Source organism: Anomaloglossus baeobatrachus, chromosome 7 (assembly GCF_048569485.1).
Source record: "Anomaloglossus baeobatrachus isolate aAnoBae1 chromosome 7, aAnoBae1.hap1, whole genome shotgun sequence".
In the NCBI taxonomy this organism is placed as follows: Eukaryota; Metazoa; Chordata; class Amphibia; order Anura; family Aromobatidae; genus Anomaloglossus; species Anomaloglossus baeobatrachus.
This window is the reverse complement of record NC_134359.1, coordinates 300,549,342-300,574,956: the sequence shown is the minus strand read 5'-3', so window position 1 is coordinate 300,574,956 and position 25,615 is coordinate 300,549,342. Positions and strand designations below refer to the sequence as shown.

General features: G+C 54.7%; 1 protein-coding gene across 1 annotated transcript in view; it reads right to left on the bottom strand.

The window, feature by feature from the left end:
- The window catches only part of LOC142245663 (uncharacterized), a 47,760-nt gene extending 39,693 nt beyond the window's left edge, over nucleotides 1-8,067 (bottom strand). The window contains exon 1 of the mRNA XM_075318568.1: nucleotides 7,226-8,067. Coding sequence (XP_075174683.1) covers nucleotides 7,226-7,991 — 766 coding nt within the window. The 5' untranslated portion in view covers nucleotides 7,992-8,067. The remainder of the gene's footprint in view (nucleotides 1-7,225) is intronic.
- Between the last annotated feature and the right edge of the window lie 17,548 nt (nucleotides 8,068-25,615).

The following is a 25,615-nucleotide window of genomic DNA, read 5'->3' as shown; positions in this document are numbered from 1 at the left end:
GGAGGAGGGATAGGTTAGGATTAGAGGCATGTAGGCAGGGATTATAGCTGTATGGTCCTTGCTGCTGCAACTGAAAGCCAAAAGTCCCTTTTCAGGGCTACATCTATTTTATTCCCTATTATTACTGTTAAGTTTGCAGGCATATATCATGTACCTAATTTAATATGCACAAGGCGCGCAGTAAGACATGGGGAAGTGGACGTGCTGCTGATGGTGCATGCAGAGGCCATGGACCAGTTGAAACTGCGCATTCCGCAGGAGCAAAAGAAACGCACTCATCTACGAGTCCTTCCTAATTTTTGACATAGTCTTTGAGTGTAGGAGTCCCGCTACCTGACAATTTTAACAATGTGTATGAGTTCCTCCCTCCTTTATGTCTAATACAGGGTGCATCGGAGTCCCTCCTTTATGTCTAATGCAGGGTGTATCGGAGTCCCTCCTTTATGTCTAATGCAGGGTGTATCGGAGTCCCTCCTTTATGTCTAATGCAGGGTGTATCGGAGTCCCTCCTTTATGTCTAATGCAGGGTGTATCAGAGTCCCTCCTTTATGTCTAATGCAGGGTGTATCAGAGTCCCTCCTTTATGTCTAATGCAGGGTGTATCGGAGTCCCTCCTTTATGTCTAATGCAGGGTGTATCGGAGTCCCTCCTTTATGTCTAATGCAGGGTGTATCAGAGTCCCTCCTTTATGTGTAATGCAGGGTGTATCAGAGTCCCTCCTTTATGTCTAATGCAGGGTGTATCAGAGTCCCTCCTTTATGTATAATGCAGAGTGTATCAGAGTCCCTCCTTTATGTATAATGCAGGGTGTATGGGAGTCCCTCCTTTATGTGTAATGCAGGGTGTATCAGAGTCCCTCCTTTATGTCTAATGCAGGGTGTATCAGAGTCCCTCCTTTATGTATAATGCAGGGTGTATCAGAGTCACCTCCTTTATGTATAATGCAGGGTGTATCAGAGTCCCTCCTTTATGTCTAATGCAGGGTGTATCAGAGTCCCTCTTTTATGTGTAATGCAGGGTGTATCGGAGTCCCTCCTTTATGTGTAATGCAGGGTGTATCAGAGTCCCTCCTTTATGTCTAATGCAGGGTGTATCAGAGTCCCTCCTTTATGTATAATGCAGGGTGTATCAGAGTCCCTCCTTTATGTCTAATGCAGGGTGTATCAGAGTCCCTCCTTTATGTCTAATGCAGGGTGTATCGGAGTCCCTCCTTTATGTCTAATGCAGGGTGTATCAGAGTCCCTCCTTTATGTATAATGCAGGGTGTATCAGAGTCCCTCCTTTATGTCTAATGCAGGGTGTATCAGAGTCCCTCCTTTATGTCTAATGCAGGGTGTATCAGAGTCCCTCCTTTATGTCTAATGCAGGGTGTATCAGAGTCCCTCCTTTATGTGTAATACAGGGTGTATCAGAGTCCCTCCTTTATGTCTAATGCAGGGTGTATGGGAGTTCCTCCTTTATGTGTAATGCAGGGTGTATCAGAGTCCCTCCTTTATGTCTAATGCAGGGTGTATCAGAGTCCCTCCTTTATGTGTAATACAGGGTGTATCAGAGTCCCTCCTTTATGTCTAATGCAGGGTGTATGGGAGTCCCTCCTTTATGTGTAATACAGGGTGTATCAGAGTCCCTCCTTTATGTGTAATACAGGGTGTATCAGAGTCCCTCCTTTATGTCTAATGCAGGGTGTATGGGAGTCCCTCCTTTATGTGTAATACAGGGTGCATCGGAGTCCCTCCTTTATGTCTAATGCAGGGTGTATCAGAGTCCCTCCTTTACGTGTAATACAGGGTGTATCAGAGTCCCTCCTTTATGTCTAATGCAGGGTGTATCAGAGTCCCTCCTTTATGTCTAATGCAGGGTGTATCAGAGTCCCTCCTTTACGTGTAATACAGGGTGTATCAGAGTCCCTCCTTTATGTCTAATGCAGGGTGTATCAGAGTCCCTCCTTTATGTCTAATGCAGGGTGTATCAGAGTCCCTCCTTTACGTGTAATACAGGGTGTATCAGAGTCCCTCCTTTATGTCTAATGCAGGGTGTATCAGAGTCCCTCCTTTATGTCTAATGCAGGGTGTATCAGAGTCCCTCCTTTACGTGTAATACAGGGTGTATCAGAGTCCCTCCTTTATGTCTAATGCAGGGTGTATCGGAGTCCCTCCTTTATGTCTAATGCAGGGTGGATCAGAGTCCCTCCTTTATGTGTAAGGCAGGGTGTATCAGAGTCCCTCCTTTATGTCTAATGCAGGGTGTATCGGAGTCCTTCCTTTATGTCTAATGCAGGGTGTATCAGAGTCCCTCCTTTATGTCTAATGCAGGGTGTATCAGAGTCCCTCCTTTATGTCTAATGCAGGGTGTATCAGAGTCCCTCCTTTATGTCTAATGCAGGGTGTATCAGAGTCCCTCCTTTATGTGTAATACAGGGTGTATCGGAGTCCCTCCTTTATGTCTAATGCAGGGTGTATGGGAGTCCCTCCTTTATGTGTAATGCAGGGTGTATCAGAGTCCCTCCTTTATGTCTAATGCAGGGTGTATCGGAGTCCCTCCTTTATGTATAATGCAGGGTGTATCAGAGTCCCTCCTTTATGTCTAATGCAGGGTGTATCAGAGTCCCTCCTTTATGTCTAATGCAGGGTGTAGAGTCCCTCCTTTATGTCTAATGCAGGGTGTATCAGAGTCCCTCCTTTATGTCTAATGCAGGGTGTATCGGAGTCCCTCTTTTATGTCTAATGCAGGGTGTATCAGAGTCCCTCCTTTATGTCTAATGCAGGGTGTATCGGAGTCCCTCTTTTATGTCTAATGCAGGGTGTATCAGAGTCCCTCCTTTATGTCTAATGCAGGGTGTATCAGAGTCTCTCCTTTATGTCTAATGCAGGGTGTATCAGAGTCCCTCCTTTATGTCTAATGCAGGGTGTATCGGAGTCCCTCCTTTATGTGTAATGCCGGGTGTATCGGAGTCCCTCCTTTATGTCTAATGCAGGGTGTATCGGAGTCCCTCCTTTATGTCTAATGCAGGGTGTATCAGAGTCCCTCCTTTATGTCTAATACAGGGTGTATCGGAGTCCCTCCTTTATGTGTAATGCCGGGTGTATCGGAGTCCCTCCTTTATGTCTAATGCAGGGTGTATCGGAGTCCCTCCTTTATGTCTAATGCAGGGTGTATCAGAGTCCCTCCTTTATGTCTAATGCAGGGTGTATCAGAGTCCCTCCTTTATGTCTAATGCAGGGTGTATCAGAGTCCCTCCTTTATGTCTAATGCAGGGTGTATCAGAGTCCCTCCTTTATGTCTAATGCAGGGTGTATCAGAGTCCCTCCTTTATGTCTAATGCAGGGTGTATCGGAGTCCCTCCTTTATGTCTAATGCAGGGTGTATCGGAGTCCCTCTTCCTTCTAATTTTTGGCAGTTCTTGCATTGTCTGCCTAGGCTTTGTGAGGGTCGGTCGCTCCTTCATAAGTTACACAGGAGATGTTTGACCACATCACACACACCACATCCAGATAAGGCAGTAAAATGTCTCTATTACCTGGGTGTAGATTTATTTCCCCATCTACTATTGTCATAGACAATGGGGAAATACACGATGGCCCGGCTATTACGGCTGTGTTCATACGTTGCATTTTTGCGATTGCTGCTTTTTTGTCATGAGTTTTATGCAAACTAAAAGCTGCTTTATACAGCAAAAGTGTATGTTTTATTGTCAGTCTGTAAATGTGGCGTAATCCTCTGACAGCATTGTTCCCCGCAGTGACCTGGGAGTCAGAGATGCGTCCAGGCGTCTTTCCCATTCTGTTTCCAGCTATTTCACGGATTTTTCTGCCCCATCAGATGTCCCGGGAGGATCGTCCGGAAAAATGGTCGAGTTTCTCATTGTCTTCCATTATACTCGTTGCTCGAGTTGAGCCCGTTCGAGCGTCCGACCTGCAGGATTCGTGATCCAAGCAGTTCAGTGCTCGCTCATCGCTGGAAGCCATACTTCCTGATCGGCTTATTAAGCCTTATTATGTAATGGGCAATCACCCATCCTAACCTCTCACCCCTCTGATTCTGAGAGTGGGGCTCTGAGACCCCCCATGTGGGTAGAGAAATTGAGGAATTTTAGTTACCCCTGTCGCGGGCAGAGGAGGGGACGCCGCGCTCTCCCACTGCTCGGGTCCGGCTGCCGCGGCTGCTGCGGCCTGCTGCTGCTCGGTGGCTCGAGCGATGGGCCGGATCCCGGGGACTCGAGCAGCGCTCCTCGCCCGTGAGTGAAAGGGGATTGGGTTTTGGGATAGTTTATTGTTCGTGACGCCACCCACGGTTGTGGTGATTAAGTGGACACCACCGCTGCTCTTTCTGGGGAGCCCGGGAGTGATGGTACGGAGCAGCCAGTTGTTGATTTGCCCCTCCGTGGGTAGGGGTTGTGGTGCTCCCGGGGCCCAGTGATGGGATTGGAATGGTGGACAGGCGGGTCTGGGGCCTGTGGAGGTGCAGGGGCGCAGGGGCAGCGCTGTGCCGCACGGCACGGAGGTACTCACTCAGCCAGTAAACACGACACAGTTCTCGGTAAACAAACGGCTGGTTGGACGGGTCCCTCGGACGGTTCACGGTGCTGATGTTCCCTGCAGTTAACGGTGACGGTCTCTTCCCTGTACCTATGAAAGTCTCTTTGGTAGCGATGGGTCCCCACCGGTTACCCACTCCTCGGCTTCAAGCTGGGCCGAAGGAGCCCTACTTTGCCCGCAGGCGCTGGCCCTGGGAAACTGGTGCCCTGGCGGTGGCGGTGTCTCCCCTTCACGGTCGGGCTGTTGCCTTCAATCGGGACTTGGTTGTTAGGAGACAGACGTCCCCTTCACTGACGGATTTGGCAAATTATGGCGACTCCTAGCCTTGCCGGGGTCCGAAAGGCCCCTGCCCTGGTGCTGACTGTTCTTCGTATACTGCTCCGCTACCGCCGGGTCCCCACCCGTCCGCGGTCCTTCCAGCAACCTCCAAGCAGTCCACCTGTAGACTATCACCGCCGTCTGCTGACCTTGCTGTCTCAGTCCGGGGCACACACCCGGACCAACTTCAGGCTTTACAAACTGTTTCCTTTCACTTTACTTCAGCTTCTCTCCTAAGCTCCTCTACCACTCCACCTCCTTCTTCTTTCACCTCCCTAGCTTCACTCCTGGTTTTCCCGCCTCCAGGGCTGTGAACTCCTCGGTGGGCGGAGTCAACCGCCTGGCCCACCCCCTGGTGTGGACATCAGCCCCTGGAGGAAGGCAACAAGGATTTTGGGTTAGCTTGATGTACCTGCAGGGAATGTGGGGTGCGTGTGGTGTTGTGACCTGTGACCCCTGGCTTGCCCAGGGCGTCACACCCCCTCTACGATTCCGTATACAGTAACATCTATAGCAGGGGTCTCAAACTCGGCTGGGTGTATGGGCCGCACAGAGAAAAAAAAATAATTTGGGTGGCCGCATTCTTTGCAGGACAAAGTGACATTTTTATTGGTAACATATATAATATAATTTATTTTTTTACACACCTTGGGATCACTGATTTTGAACATTTTCACTTGTTTATAATAGCAAACGTGCACATTCTTTGTTTAAATATAAAAAAAACCATTTTTTTTTACATTTTATCCCTTTCTTGTAACTAATAGTGTTACAATTAGCACTATATAGGAATTTTGACCAACATCTTTTAGTAATGTTCCCCATCTTGTTGTAACGTGCCCATCCTTGTCCCCTTGTAGTACTGTGCCCCATCCCACAGTAATGTGCCCATCCTTGTCCCCTTGTAGTATTGTGCCCCATCCCACAGTAATGTGCCCATCCTTGTCCCCTTGTAGTATTGTGCCCCATCCCACAGTAATGTGCCCATCCTTGTCCCCTTGTAGTATTGTGCCCCATCCCACAGTAATGTGCCCATCCTTGTCCCCTTGTAGTATTGTGCCCCATCCTAGTCCCCATCCCACAGTAATGTGTTCATCCTTGTCCCCATCCTAAAGTAATGTTCCCCATCCTTATCCCCATCCTATAGTAATGTCCCCAGCCTTGTCCCCATTCTATAGTAATAATGTCCCCATCCTTGTAATGTCCCCATCCTGTAGTAATGTCCCAATCCTATAGTAATGTCCCCAGCCTTGTCCCCATTCCATAGTAATGTGCGCACTTTGTCCCCATCCTGTAGCATTGGGTCGGGGGGGGGGGGCAGCGGCGGCGGCTGAAACTTACCGATCTCTCTCCTCAGCTTCCACAGACGCCGGAGTGAAGCTGAGGGGAGCGGTCTCCGGCCCCAGATCCACAGTGATTGGAGAGATCGGTCACAAGGCCGGTTTCTCCAATCAGAGCTGGGGGCGGGTGAAACAGAGGTCACCCAGCTCCAGCCAATTATCGGTGCTACAGCTGCACTGATCTTGGCTGGATTTCAATGTTTCAACCATTTTCAATGGCTGAAACATTAAAGTGGCTGTGATTGGCTTAGCTGCGTTCGTCAGTCAATCACAGCTTCTGTAGGTCTGGGGAGGAGACACCACTCCTCCTGAGGTCATGCAGAGGTCCCCTTCTCCCCGAATCTAAGGTATTTGCAATGCAAAGCGATCGCAGCCACCGGGGCCACGATTTGGCCATGACATATTCGGTACGTCATGGGTCCTTAAGTACCAGGGAGCCATAACGTACCCAGTACGTCATAGGTCGCTAAGGGGTTAATGTGCCTGTCTTTACATACACACACAAAAAAACCCCCCCAAAAAACCACACCATTCTTCTCACCTCTCCCGCGTTCTCTCCGCTGCCTCATCTCTGCTTCGTGCGGCCCCCAGGCCCGTGCCCCTGTTCACTATCGCGGCCGGTGCAGGGACCGTAGCCACTGTCTGCGCTTTGTCAGATGATTGTTTTGCCGGGGCGAGAGCGCAGCGCCCCTGACTCTGAGAGCGCAGCACCCCTGACTCTGAGAGCGCAGCACCCCTGACTCTGAGAGCGCAGCACCCCTGACTCTGAGAGCGCAGCACCCCTGACTCTGAGAGCGCAGCACCCCTGACTCTGAGAGCGCAGCACCCCTGACTCTGAGAGCGCAGCACCCCTGACTCTGAGAGCGCAGCGCCGGCAAAACATTCATCTGACATAAAGCGCAGACAGTGGCTGCGGTCCCTGCACCGGCCGCGATAGTGAACAGGGGCACGGGCCTTAGGGGCCACCCGCGGGCCGAGTGTTTGAGACCCCTGATCTATAGGATTAGCTTTATCATTTTCTTTTTTTCTTACCTGTAAGGATAGAAAACAATCTTTTCCTTAAGTTGTGTGGAATAAAACCCGTATCTGGAGGAAGCAGATCACAGAGTCGGCCATACTCTGCTCTTCTGGCTTTAAGTATCTTCTGAATATCGGGCAAGTCTTGGCCGTGTTTGTCCACTTCTTGTAAGAAAGTCACTGGGTCGGTCACTTTGCACAGTTCCTCCATGCGCTGCGCCCTCACAGACAGCTCGGCCTCCGATTCTTGCTGATGCTTCCTGTGAGACAATACGAGGGTCAGCTGCTCCTTCCTCCTGGAGGTCTCTTCATGAACGCTCTTCTCTAGTTCTTCCAGCTGTCTCCTGATGTCTCTGAACAGATCTTGGACTTCCGCTTCTTCCCGGACGGCGGTCTCATGCACTATGGCGATGTGCTGCAGCAGCTTTTCTGCTGGATACCTATGTCTGTCTGCAGTAATTTCCTGCAGAACGTTGCTTATAGTTCGCTTTTTCTCTGCAGAAGCCTCTTCCAGTGTCAGCACCCGATGTCCGGAGTGCTCCCCGAACCAGCAGCAGCAAACACAGGCACAGGCGGCGTCCTCTGTGCAGTAATAGCAGAGTGGCTCTTTATGGACAGAACACCTGCCCTGGAGACTGTGGCATGCAACTAATATATGATCCAATGTCTTGTTGTGGGCTGTCAGGTGCTCGTCACACATGGAGGTCTCACACTGCAGACAGGATCTCACAGCCGGGACAGGAGGATCACAGTACATACAGAAGATTCTGGTCTCCTCCATCTCAGGCTGAGCAGATGAGAAACGCTCCACTATGTTCCTCAGCTTCCGGTTCTTCTCCAGGACTGGACGCTCCGGATATTCTGCTCTGCAGTCAGGACAGGAATACACTCCAGCCGCCTCCTGTGCATCCAGCGCACTCACAATACACGAGCGGCAGAAGAAGTGTCCACATCTCAGGGATACGGGATCTGTATAGAGGCTCAGGCAGATGGAGCAGTCCAGCTCGTCCCTCAGCTCAGCAGACGCCATTCTGAAAAATGCAGAAAATGGATTTAAAAGCTATAAAATGTCTTCTAGCACTATACAGTTATATATCATCTGGAGGGCTTCTGTAGGCCTCATGCATACAGCAGTATCACACCTCCCAACTTTTGAAGAAAGGAAAGAGGGACAGCTTGCAGCGCGCGCAGCTGTGTTGCTTATCACCCTGAACACACCATCCCCACTGTCAGACATGGTGGTGGCAGCATCATGGTTTGGGCCTGCTTTTCTTTAGCAGGAACAGGGAAGATGGTTAAAATTGATGGGAAGATGGATGGAGCCAAATACAGGACCATTCTTGAAGAAAACCTGTTGGAGTCTGCAAAAGACCTGAGAGTGGGACGGAGATTTGTCTTTCAACAAGACAATGATCCCAAACATAAAGCAAAATCTACAATGGAATGGTTCACAAATTACCGTATCCAGGTGTTAGAATGGCCAAGTCACAGTCCAGACCTGAACCCAATCGAGAATCTTTGGAAAGAGCTGAAAACTGCTGTTTACAAACGCCTCCATCCAACCTCACTCAGCTCCAGCTGTTTACAAAGGAAGAATGGGCGAGAATTTCACCTCTCCATGTGCAAAACTGATACACATACCCTAAGAGACTTGTGCTGTAATCGCAGCAAAAGGGGGCACTACAAAGTATTACGGTAACTTAAAGGGGATGAATAATATTGCACACCCCAATTTTCAGTTTATTATTTTTTATAAAAGCTTAAAATAAGCAATAAATTTTGTTCAACTTCACAATTGTGTCCACTTGGTGTTGATTCTTCACCAGAACATTCACATTTTTTTATTTATCTATCTATCCCTCTATCTATCTATCTATCTATCTATCTATCTATCTATCTATCTATCTATCTATCTATCTATCTATCCCTCTATCTATCTATCCCTCTATCTATCCCTCTATCTATCTATCTATCCCTCTATCTATCTATCTATCTATCTATCCCTCTATCTATCTATCTATCTATCTATCTATCTAGCTATCATGTATTTATCATGTATCATCTATCTATCCATGTATCTATTATATCTATTCCTCTATCTATCCATCGATTCATCTATCCATCCATCTTGCATCCATCTATCCATTCATGCATCTATCTATCTATCTATCTATCTATCTATCTATCTATCTATCTATCCATCCCTCTATCCCTCTATCTATCTATCCCTCTATCTATCCCTCTATCTATCTATCCCTCTATCTATCCCTCTATCTATCTATCTATCCCTCTATCTATCTATCCCTCTATCTATCTATCCCTCTATCTATCCCTCTATCTATCTATCTATCTATCTATCTATCTATCTATCTATCTATCTATCCCTCTATCTATCCCTCTATCTATCCCTCTATCTATCTATCTATCTATCTATCTATCCCTCTATCTATCTATCCCTCTATCTATCTATCTATCTATCTATCCCTCTATCTATCCCTCTATCTATCCCTCTATCTATCTATCTATCCCTCTATCTATCCATCTATCTATCTATCTATCTATCTATCTATCTATCTATCTATCTATCTATCTATCTATCTATCTATCTATCTATCCCTCTATCTATCTATCTATCTATCTATCTATCTATCTATCTATCTATCTATCCCTCTATCTATCCATCCCTCTATCTATCCCTCTATCTATCCCTCTATCTATCATCTTTACAGCTGAATAATCGGCTTCTGGTTCCTCTTCTGCAATACGGAGGTCAAGATTACCAAATCTTCCTATGTTTTTCATTACAGGCAGTGGCTCAGTGGTAGAGCTGCTGCCTATGGACAATGAGTTTACAAGTTCGAGTCCCAGCCGCCCCCATGAGAATTTAATTTATTCACTGCACTGAGAGGAGGAGCTGGGACAACAGCTGTGAGCTGCGGGACGGCGGGAATGAGACCTGAAATCGGGACAGTCCCACAGAATCTGGGACGGTTGGGAGGCATGGCAGTATTACAGCTACTGTGCTATGGTGACCCTTGACTGCTATATGATGTACCTCCATGTGCTGTGCTGTATGGATTGATGGAAAAAAAATATCTGGTTGATGCCCTAGCAGGAGCTATTGACAGGAAGAAGCTTCTTAATTTTTCTTATGGTTATTTTAGGCAGTTACTAAGGCAAGTTCCTCCCTTGTCGCGATGGTTACCCGATACACATCCTGTACCAGCGAACCGCAAGATCCATGAGGCCGGTGATGGAACGGAAGGTAAGATGAGCATAATATGTGTGTGTACGTGCGTGTTTGTTTGTGCGTGTTTGTGTGGACTGCAAGAGCGGGTTAGAGCGCGGTGGATGTACGGAACCGGAAGTGCGTGCGGTGAGTATTTTGCTCGTTCAGCAAAGCTTTCTCATAAACTGAGTTACAAATGTACAGCAAGTTAAGCAAATACTCGCTAACTGGGTTACTTGTTAAGCGAGGTTCCACTGTATTGTATATCAAATGTATACTGCAGCAATGTTCCAACAGCTTACCTCTTCCAGCCCTGCCAGTTCCAATCTCCTGGACTGGCAGCTCCCCTCTCCTGGACCGGTAGCTCCCCTCTCCCGGACCAACAGCTCCCCTCTCTCGGACCAGCACCTTCCTTCTGGACCAGTAACTCCCCTCTCCTGGTCCTGCAGCTGCCCTCTCCTGGTCCTGCAGCTGCCCTCTCCCAGGTCCTGTAGCTCCCCTCTCCTGGGTGCCACAGCTTACCTCTCCCGGGTCCAGCACCTCTCCTCTCCTGGGTCCTTCACCTCTCCTCTCCTGGTTCCTTCACCTCCCCTCTCCCTGGTCCTGCAGCTCCCCTCTCCCGGGGTCCTGGAGCTCCCCTCTCCCGGGTCCTGGAGCTCCCCTCTCCCTGGTCCTGCAGCTCCCCCTCTCCCTGGTCCTGCAGCTCCCCCTCTCCCTAGTCCTGCAGCTCCCCTCTCCCTGGTCCAGCAGCTTCCTTCTCCTGGGACCTGCACCTTCACTCTCCCGGGTCCGGCAGCTCCCCTCTCCTGGGTCCGGCAACTCCCGGGTCCTGCAGCTCCGCCCTCCCGGGTCCTGCAGCTCCCCTCTCCCTGGTCCTGCAGCTCCCCTCTCCCGGGTCCTGCAGCTCCCCTCTCCCGGGTCCTGCAGCTCCCCTCTCCCGGGTCCTGCAGCTCCCCTCTCCCGGGTCCGGCAACTCCCCTCTCCCGGGTCCGGCAACTCCCCTCTCCCGGGTCCGGCAACTCCCCTCTCCCGGGTCCGGCAACTCCCCTCTCCCGGGTCCTGGAGCTCCCCTCTCCCGGGTCCTGGAGCTCCCCTCTCCCGGGTCCTGCAGCTCCCCCTCTCCCTGGTCCTGCAGCTCCCTTTCTCCCTGGTCCTGCAGCTCCCCCTCTCCCTGGTCCTGCAGCTCCCCCTCTCCCTGGTCCTGCAGATCCCCTCTCCCAGATCCCCTCTCCCTGGTCCAGCATCTTCCTTCTCCTGGGACCTGCACCTTCACTCTCCCGGGTCCGGCAGCTCCACTCTCCTGGGTCCGGCAACTCCCCTCTCCCGGGTCTGCAGCTCCGCCCTCCCGGGTCCTGCAGCTCCGCCCTCCCGGGTCCTGCAGCTCCCCTCTCCCAGGTCCTGCAGCTCCCCTCTCTCGGTTCTTGCAGATCCCCTCTCCTGGTTCCTACAGCTCCCCTCTCCCGGTTCTTCGAGCTCCCCTCTCCCAGTTCCTCGAGCTCCCCTCTCCCGGTTCCTCAAGCTCCCCTCTCCCGTTTCCTCGAGCTCCCCTCTCCCGGTCCTGCAGCTCCCCTCTCCCGGTTCCTCGAGCTCCCCTCTCCCGGTTCCTCGAGCTCCCCTCTCCCGGTTCCTCGAGCTCCCCTCTCCCGGTTCCTCGAGCTCCCCTCTCCTGGGTCCTGCAGCTCCCCTCTCCCTGGTCCTGCAGCTCTCCTCTCCCTGGTCCTGCAGCTCCCCTCTCCCTGGTCCAGCATCTTCCTTCTCCCGGGTCCGGCAGCTCCCCTCTCCTGGGTCCGGCAACTCCCCTCTCCTGGGTCCTGCAGCTCCCCTCTCCCGGGTCCTGCAGCTCCCCTCTCCCGGGTCCTGCAGCTCCCCTCTCCTGGGTCCTGCAGCTCCCCTCTCCCGGGTCCTGCAGCTCCCCTCTCCCGGGTCCTGCAGCTCCCCTCTCCCGGGTCCTGCAGCTCCCCTCTCCTGGGTCTTGCAGTTCCCCTCTCCTGGGTCTTGCAGCTCCCCTCTCCCGGGTCCTGCAGCTCCCCTCTCCCGGGTCCTGCAGCTCCCCTCTCTCGGGTCCTGCAGTTCCCCTCTCCTGGTTCCTGCAGTTCCCCTCTCCTGGTTCTTGCAGCTCCCCCTCTCCTGGTTCCTGCAGCTCCCCCTCTCCTGGTTCCTGCAGCTCCCCTCTCTCAGTTCTTGCAGCTCCCCTCTCTCGGTTCTTGCAAATCCCCTCTCCCGGTTCCTGCAGCTCCCCTCTCCCGGTTCCTGCAGCTCCCCTCTCCCGGTTCCTGCAGCTCCCCTCTCCCGGTTCCTGCAGCTCCTCTCTCCCGGGTCCTGCAGCTCCCCTCTCCCGGGTCCTGCAGCTCCCCTCTCCCGGGTCCTGCAGCTCCCCTCTCCCGGGTCCTGCAGCTCCCCTCTCCCGGGTCCTGCAGCTCCCCTCTCCCGGGTCCTGCAGCTCCCCTCTCCTGGGTCCTGCAGCTCCCCTCTCTCAGTTCCTCCAGCTCCCCTCCCCCGGGTCCTGCAGCTCCCCTCTCCTGGTTCCTGCAGCTCCCCTCTCTCAGTTCTTGCAGATCCCCTCTCCCGAGTCCTGCAGCTCCCCTCTCCTGGGTCCTGCAGTTCCCCTCTCCTGGTTCCTACAGCTCCCCTCTCCATGGTCCTGCAGCTCCCCTCTCCTGGTTCCTGCAGATCCCCTCTCTCAGTTCTTGCAGCTCCCCTCTCTCGGTTCCTGCAGCTCCCCTCTCCTGGTTCCTGCAGATCCCCTCTCCCGGTTCCTGCAGCTCCCCGTCTCGGTTTTTGCAGCTCCCCTCTCCTGGTTCCTGCAGCTCCCCTCTCCTGGTTCCTGCAGCTCCCCTCTCCTGGTTCCTGCAGCTCCCCTCTCCTGGTTCCTGCAGCTCCCCTCTCCTGGTTCCTGCAGCTCCTCTCTCCTGTTTCCTGCAACTCCCCTCTCCTGGGTCCTGCAGCTCCCCTCTCCCTGGTCCTGCAGCTCTCCTCTCCCTGGTCCTGCAGCTCCCCTCTCCCTGGTCCAGCATCTTCCTTCTCCCGGGTCCGGCAGCTCCCCTCTCCTGGGTCCGGCAACTCCCCTCTCCTGGGTCCTGCAGCTCCCCTCTCCCGGGTCCTGCAGCTCCCCTCTCCCGGGTCCTGCAGCTCCCCTCTCCTGGGTCCTGCAGCTCCCCTCTCCTGGGTCCTGCAGCTCCCCTCTCCCGGGTCCTGCAGCTCCCCTCTCCCGGGTCCTGCAGCTCCCCTCTCCTGGGTCTTGCAGCTCCCCTCTCCTGGTTCCTACAGCTCCCCTCTCCCGGGTCCTGCAGCTCCCCTCTCCCGGGTCCTGCAGCTCCCCTCTCTCGGGTCCTGCAGTTCCCCTCTCCTGGTTCCTGCAGTTCCCCTCTCCTAGTTCTTGCAGCTCCCCCTCTCCTGGTTCCTGCAGCTCCCCCTCTCCTGGTTCCTGCAGCTCCCCTCTCTCAGTTCTTGCAGCTCCCCTCTCTCGGTTCTTGCAAATCCCCTCTCCCGGTTCCTGCAGCTCCCCTCTCCCGGTTCCTGCAGCTCCCCTCTCCCGGGTCCTGCAGCTCCCCTCTCCCGGGTCCTGCAGCTCCCCTCTCCCGGGTCCTGCAGCTCCCCTCTCCCGGGTCCTGCAGCTCCCCTCTCTTGGGTCCTGCAGCTCCCCTCTCTCAGTTCCTCCAGCTCCCCTCCCCCGGGTCCTGCAGCTCCCCTCTCCTGGTTCCTGCAGCTCCCCTCTCTCAGTTCTTGCAGATCCCCTCTCCTGGTTCCTACAGCTCCCCTCTCCCGAGTCCTGCAGCTCCCCTCTCCCGGGTCCTGCAGTTCCCCTCTCCTGGTTCCTGCAGCTCCCCCTCTCCCGAGTCCTGCAGCTCCCCTCTCCCGGGTCCTGCAGTTCCCCTCTCCTGGTTCCTACAGCTCCCCTCTCCATGGTCCTGCAGCTCCCCTCTCCTGGTTCCTGCAGATCCCCTCTCTCAGTTCCTGCAGCTCCCCTCTCTCGGTTCCTGCAGCTCCCCTCTCTCGGTTCCTGCAGCTCCCCTCTCCTGGTTCCTGCAGATCCCCTCTCAAGGTTCCTGCAGCTCCCCGTCTCGGTTTTTGCAGCTCCCCTCTCCTGGTTCCTGCAGCTCCCCTCTCCTGGTTCCTGCAGCTCCCCTCTCCTGGTTCCTGCAGCTCCCCTCTCCTGGTTCCTGCAGCTCCCCTCTCCTGGTTCCTGCAGCTCCCCTCTCCTGGTTCCTGCAGCTCCCCTCTCCTGGTTCCTGCAGCTCCTCTCTCCTGGTTCCTGCAGCTCCTCTCTCCTGTTTCCTGCAACTCCCCTCTCCTGGGTCCTGCAGCTCCCCTCTCTCGGTTCTTGCAGATCCCCTCTCCTGGTTCCTGCAGCTCCCCTCTCTCGGTTCTTGCAGATCCCCTCTCCTGGTTCCTGCAGCTCCCCTCTCTCGGTTCCTACAGCTCCCCTCTCCTGGTTCCTGCAGCTCCCCCTCTCCTGGTTCCTGCAGATCCCCTCTCCTGGTTCCTGCAGCTCCCCTCTCCTGGTTCCTGCAGATCCCCTCTCTCGGTTCTTGCAGATTCCCTCTCCTGGTTCCTGCAGATCCCCGCTTTCGGTTCTTGCAGGTCCCCTCTCCTGGTTCTTGCAGATCCCGTCTCCAGGTTCCTGCAGCTCCCCTCTCCTGGTTCCTGCAGATCCCCTCTCCCGGTTCCTGCAGATCCCCTCTCCCGGTTCCTGCAGATCCCCTCTCCCGGTTCCTGCAGCTCCCCTGTCTCGGTTTTTGCAGCTCCCCTCTCCTGGTTCTGCAGCTCCTCTCTCCTGGTTCTGCAGCTCCTCTCTCCTGGTTCTGCAGCTCCTCTCTCCTGGTTCTGCAGCTCCTCTCTCCCGGTTCCTGCAGCTCCTCTCTCCTGGTTCTGCAGCTCCTCTCTCCTGGTTCTGCAGCTCCTCTCTCCTGGTTCCTGCAGCTCCCCTCTCCTGGTTCTGCAGCTCCTCTCTCCTGGTTCCTGCAGCTCCTCTCTCCTGGTTCCTGCAGCTCCCCTCTCCTGGTTCTGCAGCTCCTCTCTCCTGGTTCTGCAGCTCCTCTCTCCTGGTTCCTGCAGCTCCTCTCTCCTGGTTCTGCAGCTCCTCTCTCCTGGTTCCTGCAGCTCCCCTCTCCTGGTTCTGCAGCTCCTCTCTCCTGGTTCCTGCAGTTCCTCTCTCCTGGTTCCTGCATACTCCCCTCTCCTGGTTCTGCAGCTCCCCTCTCCTGGTTCCTGCAGCTCCCCTCTCCTGGTTCTGCAGCTCCTCTCTCCTGGTTCCTGCAGCTCCCCTCTCCTGGTTCTGCAGCTCCTCTCTCCTGGTTCCTGCAGTTCCTCTCTCCTGGTTCCTGCATACTCCCCTCTCCTGGTTCTGCAGCTCCCCTCTCCTGGTTCCTGCAGTTCCCCTCTCCTGGTTCTGCAGCTCCTCTCTCCTGGTTCCTGCAGCTCCCCTCTCCTGGTTCTGCAGCTCCTCTCTCCTGGTTCCTGCATACTCCCCTCTCCTGGTTCTGCAGCTCCCCCTCTCCTGGTTCCTGCAGCTCCCCTCTCCTGGTTCTGCAGCTCCTCTCTCCTGGTTCTGCAGTTCCTCTCTCCTGGTTTGGCAGCTCCCCTCTCCTGGTTCTGCAGCTCCTCTCTCCTGGTTCCTGCAGCTCCCCTCTCCTGGTTCTGCAGCTCCTCTCTCCTGGTTCCTGCAGCTCCCCTCTCCTGGTTCTGCAGCTCCTCTCTCCTGGTTCCTGCATACTCCCCTCTCCTGGTTCTGCAGCTCCTCTCTCCTGGTTCCTGCAGCTCCCCTCTCCTGGTTCTGCAGCTCCTCTCTCCTGGTTCCTGCAGCTCCCCTCTTCTGGTTCTGCAGCTCCTCTCTCCTGGTTCCTGCAGCTCCTCTCTCCTGGTTCCTGCAGCTCCTCTCTCCTGGTTCTGCAGCTCCTCTCTCCTGGTTCCTGCAACTCCCCTCTCCTGGTTCTGCAGCTCCCCTCTCCTGGTTCTGCAGCTCCTCTCTCCTGGTTCCTGCATACTCCCCTCTCCTGGTTCTGCAGCTCCTCTCTCCTGGTTCCTGCAGCTCCCCTCTCCTGGTTCTGCAGCTCCTCTCTCCTGGTTCCTGCAGCTCCCCTCTTCTGGTTCTGCAGCTCCTCTCTCCTTGTTCCTGCAGCTCCTCTCTCCTGGTTCCTGCAGCTCCTCGCTCCTGGTTCTGCAGCTCCTCTCTCCTGGTTCCTGCATACTCCCCTCTCCTGGTTCTGCAGCTCCTCGCTCCTGGTTCTGCAGCTCCTCTCTCCTGGTTCCTGCATACTCCCCTCTCCTGGTTCTGCAGCTCCTCTCTCCTGGTTCCTGCAGCTCCCCTCTCCTGGTTCTGCAGCTCCTCTCTCCTGGTTCCTGCAGCTCCCCTCTTCTGGTTCTGCAGCTCCTCTCTCCTGGTTCCTGCAGCTCCTCTCTCCTGGTTCCTGCAGCTCCTCGCTCCTGGTTCTGCAGCTCCTCTCTCCTGGTTCCTGCATACTCCCCTCTCCTGGTTCTGCAGCACCCCTCTCCTGGTCCAGTAGCGCCTTTCTCCCCTCTCCTAATCTACAGCAGAGATCGATCAAAGACTGAATGTGAGGCTTTAAGAAACAAAGTCCATCACGGTAATGAAGTGGCCCTGCTGCAGGCCGCTATCTCCCGCGCTCCATCACTTCGTCTCCGCGTCAGTCATTCCTCGCTGACAATCAGACTGACGCGTTTCTTCATCTGCGGTTTTCCACTTTTTTGCGCAGTTACTTGTTTTTACTTCTGTATTTTTCACCCCCTTTTACTCTGCACAAGTCATAAACACAAGGAAATAAGGAAAGCCTCTCCCACATGAGGTCTCTCAGTGCATCCTGTCCTAATGTTGGAAAAGAAAAATACTGAATATGTGATAAATATTAGCAGAAGAATCAGAAATGCGGATGACAGTCTGCAGCTGCCACCACGAAGAGTGACAGCGGCAACGGTTCTGCCACTACGGACGGTCTGTGACCGCCGGTGGTGAGGGCTACACTTCCTGTTTCCTCCATGTATAGAAGAGTCGGGGGGATCGGATCCCCCCTATATTGGGCCCAGATGTGCGGAGGCCTCTGCTATAGAAGATGAGCGCTTACCTGCTCCAGGGGCTGTGTTCTTATAATGCAGCTCCCGCCTTCGGTTGGGGCTGGTGGAAATCCCGCTCTATAGTGCACACACCGCCCTACTCTAGCATGGGAGGGACTGACGAGCTGCTTCCTATTTTAACCCCTTACTGAGTTTTAAAATTTTATGTACAACAATATCAAAGAATGAGGTCTCATATTTCACGGACGGGTTTGATCCATGGATTTCATTTATCCTTACAGTTTTATAGGGTTGTTGTGAGGCAAATCCTGGGATATGAAGAGGAATTATGATTGCCAGTCATAATCGCTCTCATCACTCCCTGGCAGTGCCCCCCTCCCTTCTTGTTCTCAATGTCCACCATCTGGGAAGGTGTCACATCCCACTTACACCTCCAACAGCCATCTCCTGTGATATGGAAATGGGATGATTGGGGAACACTGGACACAGGATGACTCCCTGCCGTGACCCTGTGGTAGGGGCTGCTATCTAGTTAGCAAGCATGGAACTATCCAGACAGAACGACTCCAGTAAAAAAATGGTTCATATCTCGCAAGCCATATTTCCGATAAATATGGCAACCATAAAAATGGTGTCTCCGCATGCGGACGATGCTGGCACACCCTTTTTATGGGAGCAGGACCTGGGGAAATACCCCAGGCGTGATATCAGCCAATGGGGAACTAGTAGACAAGTCATGAGTCCTCTCGTTCTGTAGCTAAATTCATAGCTGTCACAATGAGAGCGTCGGCGTCCGCCTACGACGCTCCCAGGCCAAGTTATGGCCATATCCCCTGTTGTGGATATTGTCCATAACTCCAGCCAGGGGTGGAGCAGTGCTCCCTCTGAGGTCACTAAGGTAGGAGGGGACCTGGATTTGCCCAGGTTGATAACCCTACTTCGGCCATTTTCCAGTGTTCTTTTGCTCGGGGGCCTGGTTGGGAAAGACCTGTGAGGGAGTTCCTGGAAACCTGGTCTACAGCGCCCCCCTGTGGCCAGACGCACAAGGTAACTGCTGGAACTGTGTATGCCTGTTTGTAACCCATGCTTTGATTGTAACTGTACTCTGACATATGTATATTCTGTAGATCTCCTATTGTATATATTGTAGTTTCTAGTGTGGCTTTAGGCCGATTAAATTATATAATTAGTCTTGGGCTGTTCTGTTATCTCGATCTTGAATCCCACGTCTGTGTGTTCGGCTAATAGTTACCGTGAAGCGGTTGGTGGCAGCGAGTTGTGCCAAGGATTATTGTGGGGAGGCCAGTGAGATTCGGGGAGGTTTTATATATTCCGCCCGCGGAGGTCGGGGGAATATATACCCTACTCTCACCGGGGACCCTTCAATAATCGGCATAAGTAGTATAGCGGCCTCCTTGCTTATTGTCGGGCAATTCCATAATTGGCCTGACTATAAGAGGGGCGCTAGAGAGCGCGTCACGTGCTCTGTCTGTCGGTCGGGAGGTATAAAGGAGGGGTGACCCCCACTTGTTACCCCCCGATTGTGACGTACTGGTAGCCAGCGCGGGGGATTTCTGAGTGACCCCCCCGGTGGTTCGTGACATATTGGTGGCATAGCGGTGGGATCGAGATAATAGTGTGTGTGAGTGTGAGACCCATACTCCCAGACACTAAAGACTGCCTGCAGCAGCTGTGGCTGCTGGGGTCTTCAGACTAGCTCAACACTAGAGTGTCAGAGTGCAGATACTGTAAGGTGTGTGGAGGCATCAGGTGTCAGTTCTGTGTCAGTGACCAAAAGTCTGCAAGAATGGCTGATGGCACCAGGAGCAGAGCTAGGCAACTGGCCAATGCTAAAGCAGGAGCCGAAGAGAGGGAGGACGGTGCTGTGGACAGTAATGAGGAGGTTGCCCACGAGTCCTCCAGGAGCTCGACGCCAGAAAACCGTTCTGCAGAGGACAGCGCACAACCTGGCAATTATGGACAAGATGAGGAGCAGCTCACCCAAGGGTCCTCAACGAGCCAGATGCCAGCCCTCCGCTCTGCAATGGACAGTGAATCACCTGGCTCTGCAGCGTGCCGCAGATCACCACTTGCCAATCCCTCCGGCCTGAGAGGTGCAGAGGCCCTCCTTCAAGCTGCCTTGGCCAGGCTTATGGCTGGAGACCGGGATACCTACGAGATACTCATGGCCGAGCGTGGGCGACAGGCAGCGCGTGACGCTGAGGCTGCGGAGCGGCAAGCAGCGCGTGACGCTGAGGCTGCGGAACGGCAAGCAGCGCGTGAGGCTGCGGAGCGGCAGGCAGCGCGTGAAGAGCGAGAGCGACAGGCAGACCGTGACTACCAGCTGCAGCTAGCTCAGCTCCGGCCCTCATCAGCCACATGTGACCTTCAAAACACCAAACTTCCAAAGGTCCGTGTTGAGGACTTCCCAGTGCTGGAGAAGGATGGAGACTTGGACTCTTTCCTGACTGCTTTTGAACGGACTTGCTTGCAGCACCATCTGGACAAGGATCAGTGGGCCAAATACCTGACCCCCCGTCTAAGGGGTAAGGCCCTGGATATCCTTGGGGACTTGCCTGCTGAGGCAGATCAGGGCTACGACACCATCAAGCGGGCCCTGATCCAACAGTACAACCTCACTCCAGAGTCCTACCGCAAGAAGTTCCGGACCCTGCAAAAGGGACCAAAGGACTCCTGGGCTGACCACCGGCGGGCACTTGCCCGAGCTGCCGACCACTGGACCCAAGGCCTGCAGCTTTCCACCGGACCGGAGATCCTGGACTTGTTCATCACGGAGCAACTCTTGTGGAACTGCCCTGAGGATCTCCGCCAGTTCATCCGAGACCAGAAGCCAAAGGGGTCCACGGCTACAGCTGCCCTGGCCGATGACTACACCAACAATCGGGCTCCTGAGGCCAGGAGAGCAGCCACCAGCAGCACCTGGAGAGGGGGTAAGATGAACTCTGCGACTGCCCCACCTGCCCCTAGACTGCAGGGGGTGTCCCCCTCAACTCCCCTCTCCAGGCCCGTGGCAGAACCAAGACGGTGCCACCAGTGCAACCTACCTGGACACTTCAAGGCCATGTGCCCTCAGCGTCCCAAGGCCCCGGCTCCGTCCCAAGGGCCGCCCAAGGTGTATTGTGTGGGTGGGGGTGGTGGTAGGTCCCTGGACAGCTTCCAACCTGTCACCGTCGGCCGGTCTGTGACCATAGGACTGCGAGACAGCGCCTCGGAGGTGACTCTGGTGCGGCCTGACATGGTGTCCCCCCAAGACTTGATCCCGGGAAAAACCCTCGCTGTCTCCGGGATTGGAGGCATTGACCCGGCGCTGCCTGTTGCTGACATTTATGTGGACTGGGGCGCAGGGCGAGGGGTGAGGGAGGTGGGGGTAACTGATCGGATCCCTGCAAACGTGCTACTTGGGACAGATTTGGGGCAGATAACCTCCCAGTTTGGGCCCCCCCCAAGGGCTGAACCTTCAGCCCGTACTGACATGACTCCTAACAATGTTAATGTGTTATCTATGAATGATGTAAGGGAGGAGGGAGTGAACTCTGATATTTCTGCTTGCATAGACACCATAGACACACACTCAGCTGCAGCTGTGACAGTGGAGGGGGTCAGAGAAAGGTGTGACAATGCCTCTACAAGTAACCAGCCAGTGAGCTGGGATCTGTTGCCCTCTGCAGGGATAAGCAGAGAGCAGGGTGCTGCAGGGGGAGGACCAGTGTGTGGGGTGGGGGCTACCACAGCAAATGTGGGGTCCCCAGAGATTTCACAGCGGGGTTCTGTTGCTGCAGGAGGGGAACAGGCAGGTGAGATTGGGGCCGGTCCAGGAGCGGAAGTGCTCCCAGGTAAGATCTCGGTGCATGGTTCCCCCACAACCGGGGTGTCAGGAAGCCAGGTAGGTCTGCCTGAACCGGCGACTTGGTCAGGAACGGAGGAGGAGCAGGCACGACCCACGGTCGCAGCGGCTGTGGCCGCTGTCACCCGCAGTGGGAGTGCTGGAAGCCAAGGGGCCTCCCGGAGGTCCGATAGCTCTTCCCCTTCTGACCAAGTGGCAGCCGAGTCAGGCGGAGGCCAGGACACAGGTCCCGGGGTACTGACCGAAGATGTGACAGTCTCGTCGATTCTGGCCACATCTAGTCAGGGGTTTCAGGCAGCGTTAGAAGCTGACGACAGCCTGAAAGCTCTTAAGGAGCAGGCGGCACAGCCTCCCTCGGACTCGGACCCGGAGCGAGTGGTCTGGGACCAAGGACGGCTGTACCGGGCCACGGTCCAGCAGGGTTCACCGGAGGCGTGGCCCAGGGACCGACAGTTGGTGGTACCCTATCCGTTCCGGACGGAGTTGTTGCGGATCGCACATGAGATTCCGATGGCCGGACACCTAGGGATCGCTAAGACCAAGGCCAGGTTAAACCAGCATTTCTACTGGCCAAAAATGGGGGCCGATGTGGCTGCCTACTGCCGTTCGTGTGAAACCTGTCAGAGAGTGGGGAAGGCGGGGCCACACCCCAAAGCCCCACTAGTATCTCTGCCAATCATCGATGAGCCTTTCAGGAGGGTGGCTGTGGATCTGGTCGGCCCGCTGGCCATCCCCAGCAGCTCCGGGAAACGCTTCATACTGACGGTAGTGGACTATGCCACCCGGTACCCAGAAGCAGTGGCCTTGTCGTCCATTCGGGCTGACAAGGTGGCCACCGCATTGCTGGAGATTTTCTCCCGAGTGGGTTTTCCCCAGGAAATGCTCACTGACCGGGGGACCCAATTCATGTCCCAGCTGATGGAGGCCCTCTGTAAGCAAGTCCAGGTGCGACATCTGGTGGCCAGCCCGTACCATCCACAGACTAATGGCCTGTGCGAGCGGTTCAATGGCACCTTAAAGCAGATGCTTAAGATGTTGGTCGACTCCCATGGGCGTGACTGGGAGCGGTATCTCCCACACCTGTTATTTGCTTACCGGGAGGTTCCACAGGCCTCAACAGGATTCTCACCGTTTGAGCTCCTGTACGGGCGACGTGTGCGGGGCCCCCTGGCTCTGGTGAAAGAGGCTTGGGAAGGGGATTTGGCCACCCCTGGAGTGTCGGTTATCGAGTATGTCATGCGCTTCCGGGACAAAATGCAGGCCTTGACGCAACTGGTACACGACAATATGGCTCAAGCCCAGGCCGATCAGAAGCGTTGGTACGACCAGAACGCTTGTGAGAGGACCTACCAAGTGGGTCAAGAGGTGTGGGTACTGGTCCCCGTACCACAGGACAAGCTTCAGGCAGCCTGGGAAGGCCCATACCTCGTGTACCAGCAGCTCAACCCTGTGACGTACCTGGTCACCCTGGACCCTGCCCGAGGAAGGCGGAAGCCCTTCCATGTGAACATGATGAAGGCACATCATGAGCGGGAGGCATGTGCGCTCCCCGTGTGCAACCTGCCCGAGGAGGGAGAAGCGGAAACCCTCTTGGATATGCTAGCCCAGGTTAGGGCAGGCGGATCCATTGAGGATGTGGAGGTTGGCCACCAGCTCTTGGAGGACCAACGGTCCCAGCTGTGGGCCACCCTACACCCCTTCCGGGGGTTGTTTACCAACCAGCCCGGAAGGACTAACTTGGCTGTCCATCACGTGGACACTGGGGATCATCCCCCGATCCGGCGTTCAGCATATCGGGTCTCCCTGGAGGTGCAGCAACACATGCGCCAGGAGATTGACGAGATGCTGAAGCTGGGGGTGATCCAGGCATCCAACAGCGCTTGGGCCTCGCCTGTAGTCCTCGTCCCTAAGAAGGACCGAACCACTCGGTTCTGCGTGGACTACAGGGGGCTCAATGCTGTCACGGTCGCCGATGCGTACCCAATGCCACGCATCGATGACCTGCTCGATCAGTTGGCCGGGGCTCAGTACCTGACCATCATGGATCTGAGCCGGGGATATTGGCAGATCCCCCTGACTCGCAAGGCCAGGGAACGCTCTGCCTTTATTACCCCATTTGGACTGTACGAGTCCACGGTGATGCCATTCGGGATGAGGAATGCCCCTGCCACTTTCCAGCGGATGGTCAACACCCTGCTCAAGGGACTTGAAGGGTACGCGGCCGCGTACCTGGATGACATTGCCGTCTTCAGTCCCACCTGGGAAGATCACCTAGAGCATCTAGCACAGGTGCTCAGGCGGATCCACCAGGCAGGTTTGACCATCAAGCCGGGAAAGTGTCAGCTGGCCATGAGCGAGGTCCAGTACCTCGGTCACCGGGTAGGCGGGAGAACACTGAAGCCCGAGCCTGAGAAAGTGGAAGCCATCGCATCCTGGCCCACCCCCAGGACCAAGAAGCAGGTGATGTCCTTCTTGGGGACCGCTGGGTACTATAGGAGGTTTGTTCCATGCTATAGTAGCCTGGCAAAGCCCTTGACGGACCTCACCAAGAAGAAGCTGCCCTCTGCAGTCGATTGGACAATGGACTGCGAGACAGCCTTCCGGGCCCTAAAGGACGCCCTGTCCAGCCCGCCCGTGCTACAGGCAGCCGACTTCACGCGGCCGTTTGTAGTACAGACCGACGCCAGTGACTTCGGCCTCGGTGCGGTGCTCAGCCAGGTGGACTCTGCGAGCCAAGAGCACCCAGTCTTGTACCTGAGCAGGAAGCTGTTACCAAGGGAAGTGGCCTATTCCACGATGGAAAAGGAGTGCCTGGCCATAGTGTGGGCCCTGCAGCGTCTGCAACCCTATCTATACGGGCGCCACTTCATCGTGGAGACGGACCACAATCCCCTCAGCTGGTTGCACACCGTCTCTGGGACGAATGGACGGTTGTTGCGATGGAGCCTTGCGCTCCAGCAATACAACTTCACCATTCGCCACAAAAGGGGCCGGGACCACGGTAACGCAGACGGGCTGTCCCGACAAGGAGAGGTCGCGGACGGGCGCACGGGGGAACACCGGAGTGTGCTGCCCCCTAGCGCCCTCAAAAGGGGGGAGGTGTGAGGCAAATCCTGGGATATGAAGAGGAATTATGATTGCCAGTCATAATCGCTCTCATCACTCCCTGGCAGTGCCCCCTCCCTTCTTGTTCTCAATGTCCACCATCTGGGAAGGTGTCACATCCCACTTACACCTCCAACAGCCATCTCCTGTGATATGGAAATGGGATGATTGGGGAACACTGGACACAGGATGACTCCCTGCCGTGACCCTGTAGTAGGGGCTGCTATCTAATTAGCAAGCATGGAACTATCCAGACAGAACGACTCCAGTAAAAAAATGGTTCATATCTCGCAAGCCATATTTCCGATAAATATGGCAACCATAAAAATGGTGTCTCCGCATGCGGACGATGCTGGCACACCCTTTTTATGGGAGCAGGACCTGGGGAAATACCCCAGGCGTGATATCAGCCAATGGGGAACTAGTAGACAAGTCATGAGTCCTCTCGTTCTGTAGCTAAATTCATAGCTGTCACAATGAGAGCGTCGGCGTCCGCCTACGACGCTCCCAGGCCAAGTTATGGCCATATTCCATGTTGTGGATTTTGTCCATAACTCCAGCCAGGGGTGGAGCAGTGCTCCCTCTGAGGTCACTAAGGTAGGAGGGGACCTGGATTTGCCCAGGTTGATAACCCTACTTCGGCCATTTTCCAGTGTTCTTTTGCTCGGGGGCCTGGTTGGGAAAGACCTGTGAGGGAGTTCCTGGAAACCTGGTCTACAGCGCCCCCCTGTGGCCAGACGCACAAGGTAACTGCTGGAACTGTGTATGCCTGTTTGTAACCCATGCTTTGATTGTAACTGTACTCTGACATATGTATATTCTGTAGATTCCCTATTGTATATATTGTAGTTCTAGTGTGCTTTAGGCCGATTAAATTATATAATTAATCTTGGGCTGTTCTGTTATCTCGATCTTGAATCCCACGTCTGTGTGTTCGGCTAATAGTTACCGTGAAGTGGTTGGTGGCAGCGAGTTGTGCCAAGGATTATTGTGGGGAGGCCAGTGAGATTCGGGGAGGTTTTATATATTCCGCCCGCGGAGGTCGGGGGAATATATACCCTACTCTCACCGGGGACCCTTCAATAATCGGCATAAGTAGTATAGCGGCCTCCTTGCTTATTGTCGGGCAATTCCATAATTGGCCTGACTATAAGAGGGGCGCTAGAGAGCGCGTCAC